Source organism: Callospermophilus lateralis, chromosome 2 (genome assembly GCF_048772815.1).
Source record: "Callospermophilus lateralis isolate mCalLat2 chromosome 2, mCalLat2.hap1, whole genome shotgun sequence".
Taxonomy (NCBI): Eukaryota; Metazoa; Chordata; class Mammalia; order Rodentia; family Sciuridae; genus Callospermophilus; species Callospermophilus lateralis.
Window position 1 is genome coordinate 129,182,880 of NC_135306.1, and position 15,630 is coordinate 129,198,509.

Here is a 15,630-nt window from a genome sequence, read left to right on the forward strand (position 1 = left end):
TAGGAAGATATTTTGTCATTTTCTCACTACCTCCCATTTGGCTCCCATTTCTCACTACCTCAAAATAGTGTAATTTCCTCCTTGCTACATGGTTGAAGTCAGAGACAGTTATAGTCTTCTTCCCTTCTCATCAATCTCTATTAGTTTATTCTGAGACTGCAACTCCCAGTAAAGATAAGGTGGAAAGGAGAGGGGCAGTTGTCCATTGCATATCAGATCTGTATATTCACACACTGAAAATATTATACACAGGGAGGAAAATAGGAAAAGAATTCTGATCTGTACATATAAAATCTATATCCTATCATATATTTAGATCAACAGAACCTCATAAAGATGAGAAAATTACATTTTGGTTTACTAGTGCCTTGCTAGAATATTGGAAATTAGACTAAATGAACATCAACTTTATCCCCATCTAGCAATTAAAGAGAATCACTCTATCAACACAATAAAGAATGGGCCCAAGAATCACAAGTATCACAACCACTTATGTTAAATATTAAATCTTAGATCCCCTGCCTTGTTCTATAATAAGCAAAAGATACCAATGAAATCATGTTGGGGCAGTTAAGGTAAACTCGGAAAAAAATTACCATGAAAAAATGTTTTATTAAAGGAAACAGAAGAAAACTAAAGTATTTGCTTTGCAATCTAATGTAAAGCAGTAGAAAGTCATAAGGAAAGCCTGATTTTAAGTAAAAGGGAACTGGCTAAGACAAAGAATTCCCAGAAAATTCAAAGTGTAAAGTCAGAAATAAAATCTATATTGGAAGCAGTAAAGAACAGAATTAACAGTACTGAAAATCATATCAATGATACATAGGATAAATCTGAGGTGTTCTAATGTAGAGAAGAAAAAGTTATGAAGAAGATTAAATTCCTAGGGGTATAGTATAATGTACAGATAAAAGCCTCAAGTAAGAAAATTTTATAACTTTAGTAAGGTATGTAAAGAAAGATTTGGCGGGGACAGGGGCTGAGGGTAACCAGGGATTGTGAACACAGGAGTACTACTTAACCACTGAGTCACATCCCCAACTCTTTCTATTTTATTTTGAGACAGTCTCTCTTAAGTTACCTACGGCCTCACTGAATTGCTGAGTTTGGCTTTGAACTTGCAATCCTTATGCCTCTGCCTCCCAAAGAGCTGAGATTGCAGGCGTGCGCCACTAAGCCCAGCATAAAGGAAGATTTAAATGTATTAAACATTATACCATATTTTTAGATAAGAAAACATAAGAATTCAAAGATAAAATATTCTGGAGTTACTTTCATAACACATAATAGGTGTTTTTTTCAAATTAAAGAGGCTCACATTCCTGATAAATTGATGAAAATACTTTGCATATTGATTTATGAAAGAACTATTTTTTCCAATTACAAGAATAAAGAAAACACTTCTAGCCATTCTTTTCAGAACTATAAAAATAATTTTAGGAATCATATGAATATGTTGTTAAAATATTAAAAGAGGAAAAATCATAATTTGTTGAGATTATAGAAAGGCATTTAATAATATTCATTCCCATACATGCTTTTTCGTAAAAAGCAAGTATTTAAAAATTAGTTATAGGAGAACATGTCCTTTACATGACAGTGTTTTAAATCAAGAGTTAACATCATAGTATAATGAGTCAGTAGTTAAAATGAGGAAGATAAAAATATTTCCTAACTTGAAGAGTTTTGAACAATTTATTAAGACATTAAAGCAAAACATATAGTTCCCAACTTAAATGGTTTTGCCTAAGAATTTTTGACTTTACAGTAGTGTAAAAGCCATATGCATTCAGTATAAACCTTTTAATTTTCATCTTTTTCCAGACTACTGATATGCAATATGAAACACTCTTGAGATGCTGACCAGGGTAAATAATATAGTGTACTATGATAGGCAAGCTAAGTGTATTCTTGTTTTTTGTTGTTGTTTTGTTTTTGTTTTTGTCTTTTTGTGGGGCTGGGGATTGAACCCAGGACCTCAGTTATACCTCCAGCCCAAGTTAGGATTGTTAAGTAAATTTCAACTTAACATTTTTAACTTAAAAATGAGTTTATTAGGATGTAACCCCATCATAAGTCAAGGAGCATCTGTATTGAAAAGATATTATTTGAATGTAGTAAGTTTAATGTGTATATACAAACTATAAGTTTCTAACTTACTTAACCAAGGCTACAGAAGTTAAGAGAAGGAATATGAATATTTTGAGAGCAGGAGTAATGTCATATATCTTTCTATAGTTTTCTTCAGATTCCTTTTCCCTACATACAGGGTAGGGGAATTTTTTTTAGAGTAGAAAAAGAAGTCGATTTCTTTTTCTGCCTCTTTTTTTTTTTTTTTTAGAGAAAGAGAGAATTTTTTAATATTTATTTTTAGTTTTTGTTGGACACAACATCTTTTATTTTTAATTTTTTTTAATGTGGTGCTGAAGGATCGAACCCAGTGCCCCACACATGCCAGGTGAGCACGCTACCGCTTAAGCCACATCACCAGCCCTCTGCCTCTGTTTCTTATACTGGGCTTATACCTCCATTCCGGAAGAAAGTACATCAACAATCACTATGCTTCTATCTAAGGGAATATTTATAAACTTTCTTTTGGTTCTTGAAATAGTAGTAAGAAGAATAGGGTTGGGAGAGACAGCAAAGACAATGCCCAAGAATCCCTTAATAGTATCATCTGCAGCTCTATAGTATCAGAGGAAGCTCATCTCCCACAAATATCCAAGAAAATCTGACCACTTTGAAATGAGTAAAAGATTTTAGAAAAATAACCAGATTCCTAATAAATGTGTAAAACTCAATGGTTTTCTTATATATAGCAATAAATATTCAGAAGACATGATCAGGAGAAATTCCATGTACTGTGACAACCAAAATAAATTTTCTGAGTCTAATCTTAAAAGCTTGGCTTTATAGGTACAAAAACAAACCCTACTATGAAATAGAAAAGAAAACATGTATAAGTGGGAAAATAAGCATGGCTCTGAAAGGTGCCATACATAACACAAGAAGTTATTCTGAAATTAATTTTTGGTTCAGCTTTGCAAAACAATCTTGAAATTCACTTGGAATAACAAACCCATGAGAATAAATAAATTTTGAAAACAGTAAATTTAAAGAATTTTCCTTACCAGATATCAAAAATTATCATAAAATTGCAATAAGTAAAACCGTGAATTACTGGCCTGAGAATGATAGCCAGGGCAGTAGGAAGGGCACATGGTGCTGAAACAAAGTCCTAGCCTGTATGTAAAATTAATGTATAACAAATTACACAAGGAAACCACCAGAATATTAAACTATAAATGTGAAATGATGAAACTGGTTAACTACTTTATAAAAATCAAATTATGTATAAACACAAATATTATTGATTTTCTACTTATTTTTTCCAGTTTTTAAAATTATGGGGTGCAGAGGGGTCTGTGGCTTAGTGGTAGAATGTGAGCTTAACATGAAGGAAGCCCTGGATTCAATTCCCAGCACCACCAAATAAACAAAAACAATAAAATTATCATGGGGGAAAGTTTTTTAGCAATATTCCTAGAATATTGTTCTGCCTCTAATTATGTAAATTTTGATGTTATTTATTACACATTGTTTTTTCTTAATTTTAAGAAAAGAAATTTGAATGTTATTTTCTTCAACTTTCTATCCAAGCTTAACCTCTGAATTCTGAAATATCAACTCAGTCTACCATGAATAACAATATCTACCTGAAATCTGGAGGCAGACACCCTAGGTTCCAGCCCTTGTTCTAATACTTACCAGCTGTGTGATCTTGAAAAATTTTTCATCCTCTCTGTATTTCAGTTTCCTCAGAGCCTTATTGTGAGAAATAAGAAAATGAATGTAAGTGCTTAGAATAATGTGTGGCATGTACTTGCTCTATAATGTTATTATTTTTCAATTTAAGATGCCAGAAAAATCATCCTACCAACACCCTGCATCCACTCAAAACATAATGAAGTCATGGCCTTCTTCCTGACCTTTTTGAAGGTGATTCTGATTGCCATTGATAGGAGAGGTGATGGTTAGGGAAAAAAACCTCTCAAGGTGATTAAGGTCTTTGAAATAGAGTGGCAGTTCAGAGCATTAGCGCATTCAACACTGATAAATTCAGTGGGGTAAAAATTTCTATTGCTGTTTGATAGCTAAGCTTAGGTGCAGAGGGATTGAATTTTATTTTCCTTAATATATTTTGGAAGTGTAAAATAGAGTTTAGGTGACTTTTTAAAAATTTTATCTTGAAACAGGGTCTGACTAAGTTGTTCAGGCTGGCCTCAATTTTGCAATTGTCCTGCCTCAGCCTTCTGAATAGCTGGAATGGAAGGCATTCAGTGATAAATTTTAATGCAAATAAAATTGCATACCAACTCTATTCTGTATTCAGAGTCTGGTGAAAATCTAGGAAAAGTTGAATCCTTTTGAAGTACTACTATATTTTATTTCCCAATTATGCTCTACTTATCTTTAAGAAAATACTATAGTCAGTAATGACCACGATTACTTCTGTTATAATTGTCAGTAATGATAGTTACTTTAAAGCCTAAGGGTTTCTGTGAAAATTACCTGCTATTGCTATTTACTTTTATTACTATTTTATTTAGTCACTTTTGTACTTCCTATAGGTGTCTCCTTAGGAAAAATGCATTCTAAAATTTCCCCTAAAGCCTGAAAAAGTTATACAGCCCTTTTAGAAACCAAAATATAAGTATAAAGTTTTTTTCCATGTTGAATTCCATCTTTTTTTCATTTCAACCAGAAGGAAAGTCAAAATTCATGGTTGCCAACAATAGGTCTTATTGTAATTTAATCTCTTATAAACATCTTTCACATTTCCAGAAATACTCAGACTGCCCTTAATATGTCTTCACAGGTGCCCAGAGCAGTGCAAATGTTCTGTAATGAACACTCGGGATCAAAAAACCGGTTACATTTAATGTAGAACATTGCCATACCCCATAGTAAACCCTAAATCCCAAAATAATAAGAATAGAATCACTGTCTGGCCTGTTACAACATATGATTTCATGTATGAAACTTGGTTAGTGATAAAACATGCTTATATAGCTGGCATGAGAAAGAAAAGACACAACTTTTATAAATTTATGTGAAAAATCCCAAATCTGAGACAATAGTAAGGGAAATGGAGTTTTATAGCCATTGTGGTTCTGGGTAGGGTATCTGTTTCCTGAATGATATTATACGTAACATGTTTTACAGACTACAGTGTATTAAACAATCTATTTTTGGAGACTTTGTCTCCTGCTTTCTAATACCAGTTGTCCAATTAATAATTAAACTTAAGGGGCTAGGGCTGTAGCTCAGTGGTAGAGTGCCTGCATTGCATTCATGAGGCACTGGGTTTGATCCTCAGCACCATATAAAAATAAACAAATAAATAAATAAATAAATGCATTCTGTCCAACTACAAAAAAAAAACAACAAAAAAAAAGTATCAAGGGTATGATTTTTACTTTTTTCATAATATATCCCCTAAAATTCTCAGAAAAACTTTCCCTTTATACATTTGGTAAATTTTGAAATTACATCTATAAACTTTGAATTAGAGGCCAGTAAATTTGGAAAATGGAGTCCTAGTGACTACACAAGTCTGTAAGGCAGCTGTAAGATGATTACGCTGTTTCTGCTATAAATAGTATTGATTTCTTAGCATTAGAGAAGAAACCTATTATATTCAAGGAATTATTTTATTTACTAGATTCTAATATTTATTTTAAATTAATTTCAGATTCTTTTAGTGACCACTATACTCACTTTGAAAGAGTTGTGAAGGCCCTTCTGATCAATGCTTTAGATGAATCTTTTCTGGGATCATTGTATGGTAAGTTTATAGATAAATGGAACAACTTTATTTTTAATTTTCCCATTTTTTAAACACTATCACTTTTAAAACTTGATTAAACAAAACTAAGGACAACCATTTTTAAGGCATAAAAAATGTTTTTTCTAGAATGAAATATACCAAAAATACATTAATTTTAAAAGCTTGTTATTGTTTGTTATTTGAGATATTTAGTAGATAAGTTTGTGACAGGTCTTTGCCCTCAAAGAGTTTACAGTGAATTTAAGGATATAACATATACTCATAAAACAGAAAGGTGCCTGAACACCCATGTGCTCTCCTAGCTTAAATTCTTTGAATTTCACTGACAGTTATATGTTGTTTTATACTTTTGTGCCTTTGTCCATGCTGTTGCTGTTACTTTTTATTTCAGATTTTCTGAGTATAAAAGCATTCTACTATGGAGGTTATCTGTGACCCACAAAAGTGGTACTTTTCACTCTCTTTTATCTCTTATGGTAGAACTCATCGTGTATTTGCAACTTTTTTGTATTCTATTTAAATATATTTTTCTTTTTTCCCCTACCAGAGTATGAGAGGAACTATATGTATACTCATATTTTGCACTCAGCACAGAATTCTTTATTTAATAGACTCTAGTATGTTGTGTTGAAAACCTACCTGTGTGCCAAAATAAGATTTTAGTAATAATTTATGGAATAAATATTTATTGAATGCCTACTATGGACCAGGCATTGTTTGAGAGTATAACTGCTAATACCCCTGGGGGGAAAAATGTTTCCATAACAACTAGAAGGCCTGTGTAACTAAAGTGGAATGAGTTGGGGGAAAGGGAGATGAGTTCAGAAGAGTAGATATGCATGGGTGAACTCTGTAAGCCATGTTTGTAAGGTATGGTTTGAATTTATATTGACTTAAAGAAACATGAAAAATGTATTAGCTAGATTCGTTAAGAAAACATCAGTTCCTCTCTAAATAAATAGAAAATATTTTATGAACCAAATCAGGAAAACAGAAATGAGTGTAACAACTAAAAGGGAATGAGGGAAAGGACTAATCAGAAAATCAGTTCTGATTTGTTGGTACAGGAGTTACCACTGGATCAGTAGAAAGGCACCAATGGCAGAGGGCCTTGAAAGCCTAGTCAGAACTTTTTTGAGGTTTTTTTTTTTTTTTCCCTCGAGTTCAGCGGTTGATCCATGTTAGTTTTGTAAAGATGAGAATAAAAGAAGTAATTTGGTAGGCATTTTTATCTGACTATTTTTTAAGAGTATATTTTTATTTTTTTATACATTTTATTTTTTTATTTATTTTTATGTGGTGCTAAAGATGGAAGCCAGGACCTCACACCTGCAAGGCGAGCACTCTATCGCTAAGTCACAACCGCAGTCCCTGGCTCTTTTTTTAATTAGAAAATAATGTAAAAATTTGATGTTTACAAGGAGAAAAATAGAGCCTTTTACCCTGTTTTCTTGCCCTTATGCTTGGATTTTTTTTTTTTTTTACCCCATTACATTTTTTTTTAAAATTCAAAATATTTCCAACCAACTAATCAACCAACCATCCATCTTTCTAAAACTATGGAAAGAGATCCTTAAATGTACAATTGCTTCAATATTGTATGTAGAAAAAGTGATTGTTTTATTGTTGTTGTTGACCCCCTAAACAGATGGCACCAGGCAAAAATCATATGCACAAGATATGTTGACATCTCTTCATTATTTGGATAATCGCTTTGTTCAGCCTCGTCTAGAGAGTTTAGCTTCTAGAAGTCGTTGGAAAGAGCAATATAAGGTATAATTTGTTTTTAATCTTGGTTGGCGGGGGATGGGACCTCTCAAGTCAGTGGGATATGTAGACCTCTCAAGATTTCAATATCCAGTCAGATGGAATAGTCTTCTAAAGTATTGGCATTTCTCTTTTTTGGGTAATTCTTTTCTAAAGATTGTTATTGTTTTAATCATCCACACTATGTAATCTGTTCAATAATTAGATGGTTTTAAATGATAACAACTTTGGAACATCTCTAGGGCTTAGCCTATCTTTTAAAACCAGGAGATTGTCTCACACAATGTTAATTGTTATTTCAGAAGAGATAGTTCTATAGACAGAGAACTTTGAGAAACAGTGGTTTAATTTACACTGGTTTCAGCCAGATATGGTGGTGCATGCCTGTAATCCCAGCAGCACAGAAGGCTGAGGCAGGAAGATCTCAAGTTCAAAGCCAGCCTCAGCAAAAGTGAAGTATTAAGCAACTCAGTGAGACCCTGTCTCTAAATAAAATACAAAATAGGGTTGGGAATGTGGCTCGGTGGTCGAGTGCCCTGAGTTTGATTGCTGGTTACCGAGCCACCCCTCCACCCCCCCCACCCCCCCCAAAAAAAAAATCTTGTTTCTTTACTAGAGGACTTCATAGGAGCACTAACATTTGAATTTGTACTGTATATCTTCAGTAGGGAGTTTAGAATGCAATGCTTCCACATTTGTGTTTTACTATGAGGCTCCTTTGTATGAAATACCTGGATGTTTGATTTTCATGAAACAGTTTGAAAAACATTGTCCTACATGGTGTTTGACATACTTGTTTATCTTAAATTTTGTTATTCTACCAATTTGGGGGATTCACCTTTTTAATTTATAAGATTTCCTGGATTCCATGTTATTTTCTAGATTTCGTGCTTATAATCTCTAATAGTAGAAGATATACCACATGATTTTTCAGGGTCTTTATATTTCTACTTCTAATATTCTATGATCTTATGTTTGTCAAGAAGGAAAATGGTAGATAATGGAAGTTCAAATCCCTTAAAATACCTCTGTTGCTTTAATCATTAGCTACCTCATTTATCAGAAGATGTGGTTCCATGCAAGGCTTGTTCATTCTTGAATTACATGATGATACATTTGCCATCGATGCTTAAGTTTCAGAGATGGCTATGGGATTACAGGATTAAGAGACTTCAAGTTAGAGGATGGCTTGAGTTTAGGGTCATATATATATATATCTTTTTGATTTGGGGTAAAGTTTTAACCTCTCTGAGCCTGTTTTATCCTCAGATATGGAAAATGTTTACCTACTTTGAAGGGAAATATTCACTTACTTTGAAGATAAAATGTATAGCAGAGCTTTTATAATATGCATAAAATTACTTTAATAGAAAGAAAATAGTATATATTTCTAGAACATTTATCTTTTACCAAGTAATTTACATGGAAAGTAAACTTATTTAATCTTCAAAGAACCACATAAGGAAGTCACTGTTTTTCTCCTAAACTTTACAAATAAAGAAACTGTAACTCAGAAAAATTAAGTAACCTAAGATTTTACAGCTAGTACTTTATACAGGCCAACATTTAAACTTATAGTCAGACTCTTAAAACCCATACTTTTATGCCACATTATGCTTTACTATACTATGATAGATTATAGTGAATTTATACCACCCCATACTAAAGTAACTGTCAGATGTGCAAAAATATTATAGACAGATAATTCAGGAAGATAATAAAATGAGCTGAGTTATACTGTAAAAGATAAGAAATAATAAACAAAATAAACAAATAATAAAATCACAATACTTTAGCCCAACAAAGTTTGTCACTTATATGCACTTAGATGTCCAGTGTGAGTCATCAAGAGTTCTCTGCTCATTGCAGTCACTCAGAAAATCAAAATGACAGAGCTTTCAACTCACATTTCATCTCAGCATGTGTGTGCTTCCATGAGTACCACAAACACAGGAAGGAAAGGTGGTTAGTCACGTATTCAGTCTGAATTTCAGCCTGTAAGTGACAGGTCAGAAAGTGTTGTGAAGTATGATAAATATGAAAGTTAAACAAAAACAATGTTTTAAGTGTATTAGAAACTTAATAACTTAATTACCATTGACTGGTAGAAGATGCATATGTATAATAGTAACCATGTAAATATGCTCATGAGTGCATTTTAAATATTGTAGTAAAACCTAATATACATTACTAATTAGAACAGTAAGTAGTGTCTAACATAAACCTAGGTTACAAGCATAATTACTCAGGTTTAAATAACTTCACAGCTTAAGGAAGCTTATTTTTGCACACTAAGTGTTTTCTCAGTCTTTTACTCATTAAATAATTCTAGCTATTATACTGTTCTTATCAGTATTGGACAAGTAAAAACCTTAGTTCCTATGTGATTATTTTCATAAGACTATAGCAAGTAACCATGAGAGGATTAAATCATTTCTTGAATATTTTGTGGGAATATGATATAACTTATATAATGAAAAATGGATGATTTTTTTCTCAATTTTTATGTAGCTTAAATTAACTCATCTTGTTCTTATCCTGATTTTATGCTTCTCATTTTTCTTATTTTTAATACCTTATTGATGTTAATTAGAAATAAAAGGTAGAAAAGAAGAAAATTAAAATCCATTGAGAACAATACTTCATACACTAAGTAGTAACTCATAAAAGAGATATGAAACATTTTTTTCCTAGTCTTGACTATATTTTTAAGAGCCAGGACTAAAAATTCATGTTTAAGCGACTGGAATATAGCTTAGTAGTAGAGCCAGTGCCTCATATGCAGGTAGCCCTGAGTTTGCTCCCAATACTGAAAAAAAAAATATTCTTTCATTTAAAATTAATACCAACTCTGTGCTCAGTATTAAGAAATATCAATAGATTTTGCTCTTATATTTTGATTTCTAAGATATATTTAATTGGGTTAATTCTTATTTTATTTTAAGCTCCCTTATATTTTTTAATTGTTTTCAGGAGCGGGTAGAAAATTATTCTAATGTGAGTATCCATTGGAAGAATCCTGAAAACTGTTCCTGTCAGGCTTGTGGATTGCATCGCCACTGCAGATATTCAGTGCATTTATCAGGAAAGTTGTATAATACCAGGACTATGGAAACAGATGATTTTATGTCACATGATAAACAGGTATTTTTTATCTTACTTTGGTTTTCAATGCTTAGAAATTTCAATGCTTATCAGTTCATAAGTTTTCACAAGTAACCCTAAGTAATTTTCACATAGAGAAAATACTAGAAGGAAAAAGAGTGCAGGTTTTTTTAATGTGAAAATATATAATTTTCACATAGAGAAAATACTAGAAGGAAAAAGAGTGCAGGTTTTTTTAATGTGAAAATATGTGTTATATAGCATATTCTTTCAAAATTCAGTGAGATAATAAAATCAGTGCATCTTTTCTAAGTATGTACATCACCCAAATTGTGAGAGGAGGAGAATACAGGACAAGAATGATAAGGAAGATTACTGGGAAGAGCAAGTACGAGTTGTCTTTGAAGCCAAAGCAGAATTTGACTGATATGAAAACTTTTATGGTAGTTAATTCACCAAATTGGTAGTCCACAAGTTACTAATTGAAGGTGCCTATTCATCCTATCATAAGAGAATTAAACTTAGACTATAACAGAAGCATTTCAAAGTTCAGAGCAGTTACCACATGCTTAAGTTGGTGCTATGAAGAATAAGTGTTTGACACACAAGAACATAGAATACAATGTGAACAAATGCTGACTACTTCTCTTTATTTGTTTAATCTTACTTTATAAGAATACTCCATTTATAAATACTACTGATTGTGCATATTCTTGGAGCATGTGTGTGTGTGTGTGTGTGTGTGTGTGAGTAGAAATAGAAACCCAAAGTTGTCTCTGAATTCTCCAAGTTATTAAGGTAGAAATACTAGTTATTTGAATTATTCTACTGAATTGAGTAGTATGATTCCTCAGTACTATTATGCAGTAATTGACCAGAACCCTCTGGATGCAAGAACCATTTGGAAAATTTTAATTTGTTTGGCAAGTTACTATAAAAATGTTTCTTTTCTCAGTATAATTATACATATATCCCCATTGTTTAAAACTGGTTTATAACTCTTTATAAGATAAGACATCTAGAATCTGAGAAAAAGTGGTTTAATACTTAAAGGACCATTTTTCTGGTGCATAAATCAAAGATATTACTGTACATTCATAGTCCGTGCTATCTATAACTAATACTAAAGAACAAAGTGAAGTTGGAAAATTAATTCCAGAGCTCTGACATTCCTATAAAGGAATAAGATTGTATATAAAATGGTTGATTGAAATGTCTAAAGAATAAAATGTCTCATGAAATAAAAGTCATATAATGAAAAATATTAAAGTTAAATAGAATTTTTATTCTATTTAAAGGCATGGAAATAAAACTACCTGAAGATGTCAGTTGATATGTCTTAAAATAGCAAAGTATTTTTAAATCAAATGATAAAATGCAACATTGTCAAGGTTATATCAAAACTTGTAAGTTCAAGGAAAGTAAGATTCCTAGAGGAAGAAAGGGTTTGATATATATTTTAAAATACTGGATGGCTACATATAACTAGAGTTGAAAGCTAAATATAGTAGTGCCTAAAATTTGTTCTATGCAGAGCAGGTCAATATAAACACAAGTTGATATGATCATGAAATTAATTGAAGTATTATTTATAAGCATTGATAGACAAAAATTAGAAATAATTCAAATAAAATATTAAGGTAGTGTTGTGATTAATAGTCTGTGATACATCAGCATTGCATGATAGAATATAATTATTAAAATAATATTTTGAAGGTTATAAACTATAGCTAAATGAAAGTGAAATAATAAGCAGTGTATATGCTGTCCTTGCATTATGTAAGAATGTATGTATATATAAATAACTACATGCAAACATTAACCTAGTTATTGTGTATGTTAAGTGACTGGTATTGAAATTTTTTAATATTAAATTATTGCTTCATTAAATGTTTCTTCAAAAGGAAGACTCACTAAAATTTATTTTATATCCTATTGAACTTCGGTTTCAATGCATTTATGTAAAGAAAGAAAAAGAGAAATCAACATATTTATAATCTAGGGCATTAAAAGACTGTGTCCACCCCCACATCCATCCTCAGGTGATTTTGAAAACTAATTCTCCATTTTATGGTTCTGCTTATAGATATATAAAATCAAAACTCTAGGATTAACTAGTTCTTTTTTAAGGTACAAATAATACTTTAAAAGAATTCACTTAACATTGAATATATTTAATGATAAAACTTTACCCCTCAATAGAGATTAGCTTCTTTGAAAGAAAGGATGCTTTGATTAAAGGTAGAATTAATGGGACTAATTTAGTTACAGCATTTTAGGGTAGGGTACTGAAATGAGAGACCTGGACCACAAGATTGTGGTGAAATCTGAGGGCATAAATGAGAAGGAAGGAAAGAGATGTTCAACTTGAAAAGCATTCAGAGAACTATATATTGAATCAGTTTTCACTTTGTTCAGTCTGTCTGGAATTCTTAAGATGTTTACTATCTGAAGGGAAGAAGTAGTGATTTTGAGAAAAGTAGCAGTGGTAATGTGTCCAGGCAAAATAAGCAGACCAAGAGAAAATAGAATCCCTTCACTGTTCTATCACACTGTTTCTGGAAACCTAGAAACATAAAACAAACTTCTTTTCTCTTTCTTGAGAATCCTTTTATTTTTTTCCCCCTTTGTCCTCCGTACTTTAACTTCCACAGAGAGCTAAGCTCCAATGTATATAAATGAGAACCTAGAAAAATATCCTCAAAACCTACCAAGTCTGCTTAATGAAAGTTTCATTCTTTTCCTTGTCCTAGGGTGTTAGCCTATGTAAATATACATATTCACATAACATAGCTAATAAATTACAACTCAGATGCTTTCTGTGTTTTGTAATTTAGTATCGTCTGCTTCTGGAAAATTTGGTAACAATTTTTAGTTCTGTTTCCAATCTCTGGATATATATGATCAGTCAGTTCACATTGATAACTGAAGTGACTCAATTATTTATCAGTTCACAGAACTGTGAACCCTGTATAGTGGATTAGAAATTGGGCTGGGTTTGTGGCTCAGTGGTAGAGTGCTTGCCTAGCACGTGTGAGGCACAGGGTTCAATCCCCATCAACACATAAAAATAAATGAAATAAAGGTATTGTGTTAAAAAAAAAAGAAAGAAATCACTTATATATCATATTGCTTATCTGCTTTGTGAACACTCAGCACTATTTTTCTGTCTCTGGCAAATATTTTATCCTATCTTTCTTATTTAAATAGTTTTCTATTATAAAGAAATATACTGAGATAACCAAAATAGTTTGTGAATATATTTCTGGACGTTTAAATAAGGAAACTATTCTAAGCACAGATTAGATTTACCTGTTTCAGTACTTAATACAAATGGAATACTACAGTGTAAGGTATGTTTTACTGGATTATTTAATTCCTATGGTGAAGCACAGTGGGCTGTGACAGTACACTAAACACAGAATGAGTTAAGGGAATAAGTTCACTTGGAATATTACACATATTATATGCATCTACTGTATTCTATGAAAACTTATAAGAGTAGGGCTCTTTCATATAAAATGAGATTTTTCCATAGAAAATGTGATCATACTTGGGGGGATATGGCATGAGAATATTCTAAAGGTAATTCAGGATTTTCTGACTTTTATGAAGGTAAGTAGAAGTCAAGAGGGCAGGAATTAAAATGAAAAGATGTTTTTAAAGAATACTAAAGAATTGAGATAAGAATTTTTAAACACCATTCCTTCCCTTTTGTTCCAACTTTAAAATCCCATAAGATAAATTCTTTTTGTTTTGTGAAAATATAGAATACAGTATGATGGAACTACACATCTCAATATTATTTGACTATATTTTATTCCAGAACATCTATAGGAGACTTCTTTCACAATCTACTATAATGGTAGAAGTAGAAACACACAGGGTACTACTAACAGTAGCCCTGGCAGCTGTTGAGATTCCTTTTTATTTAAAGTGGGGTGTATTGGCAATTGAATTGTTGAAATGTCATTTACCACCAGGATTGGTTTGATAATAATGCTAAAATGGAAAAGCTACTTTAATAAGCAAGCTGAGACAATAATACCTGTTTTACTTCTAATGATCAAAAAAACAGGAAGGTTTTTGCAGAAGTATGAATGGAAATCTGAACATGCTTTTCTTTAACTTTGGGGAATTTTAGGAAAGGTTATAAGGTGCCCAAAATATTATCTCAACAAGAAAATGTGTCAAAGATCTGGATATTGCCAATCATAATATAACAAATTCATTTTTTGTAACAAATTCTTGGCTTCTCTGTTAAAAATCCTTATGTGTTTTCTCCCTTGCAGTATAGCTTCAGAAGAAAAGTTAAGTTCTTTATCAGAAATAATGCAAGTTTGTAGATAAGTATTAAAGCTTATTGTACTTATACTGCACAATCCATTATATGTTTAAGCACAGAGACAAATACATAAGTGAATAAGACATTTATTTATTCAAGTTACTCCATGATAATATTATGATCATGTCAGAATTTTGGGACCCCTTCTGGTATTTTCTACAATGAGTGAAATAATGTAGGTTAAAATATATTTCATTTGGTTAGTGCAGTGATGCTATCTTCCTATTTTAGCAATAGGTTTGTATAACAAACTAAAGGCATTCAAAACATTCTGAAGGAAAAAATGTTCTGGTTGGTTGATTTCACAAAAAAAAATATTTTTAATCGTAAATCCTAGAAGTCCAAATAAACTTAGAAATTTATATTCTTACAGCTGGCAGACAATAAAGTATCAATGCATCTTATTCACACACTACATTGATTAAAGCAACAAATAAAGCAAAATTTATTTTTGCTTTACAAAGTTTTGGAGTGGGGAGTATTTAGTAAAAATTTCCATTCTTAATATTGGTATGGTATAAGAGTTTGCTTCACTTTTATATGTTGCTTATAATTAGCAAAT

At 31.6% G+C, this 15,630-nt stretch overlaps 1 protein-coding gene across 3 annotated transcripts in view; it reads left to right on the forward strand.

The window, feature by feature from the left end:
- Ccdc82 (coiled-coil domain containing 82) overlaps positions 1–15,630 on the forward strand; it is a 33,277-nt gene that overhangs the window by 10,320 nt on the left and 7,327 nt on the right. For all 3 annotated transcript variants that reach the window (XM_076843852.2, XM_076843854.2, XM_076843853.2), the window contains exons 4-6: positions 5,756–5,848; positions 7,500–7,624; positions 10,592–10,762. In XM_076843852.2, the coding sequence (XP_076699967.2) occupies positions 5,756–5,848; positions 7,500–7,624; positions 10,592–10,762 (389 nt within the window). The remainder of the gene's footprint in view (positions 1–5,755; positions 5,849–7,499; positions 7,625–10,591; positions 10,763–15,630) is intronic.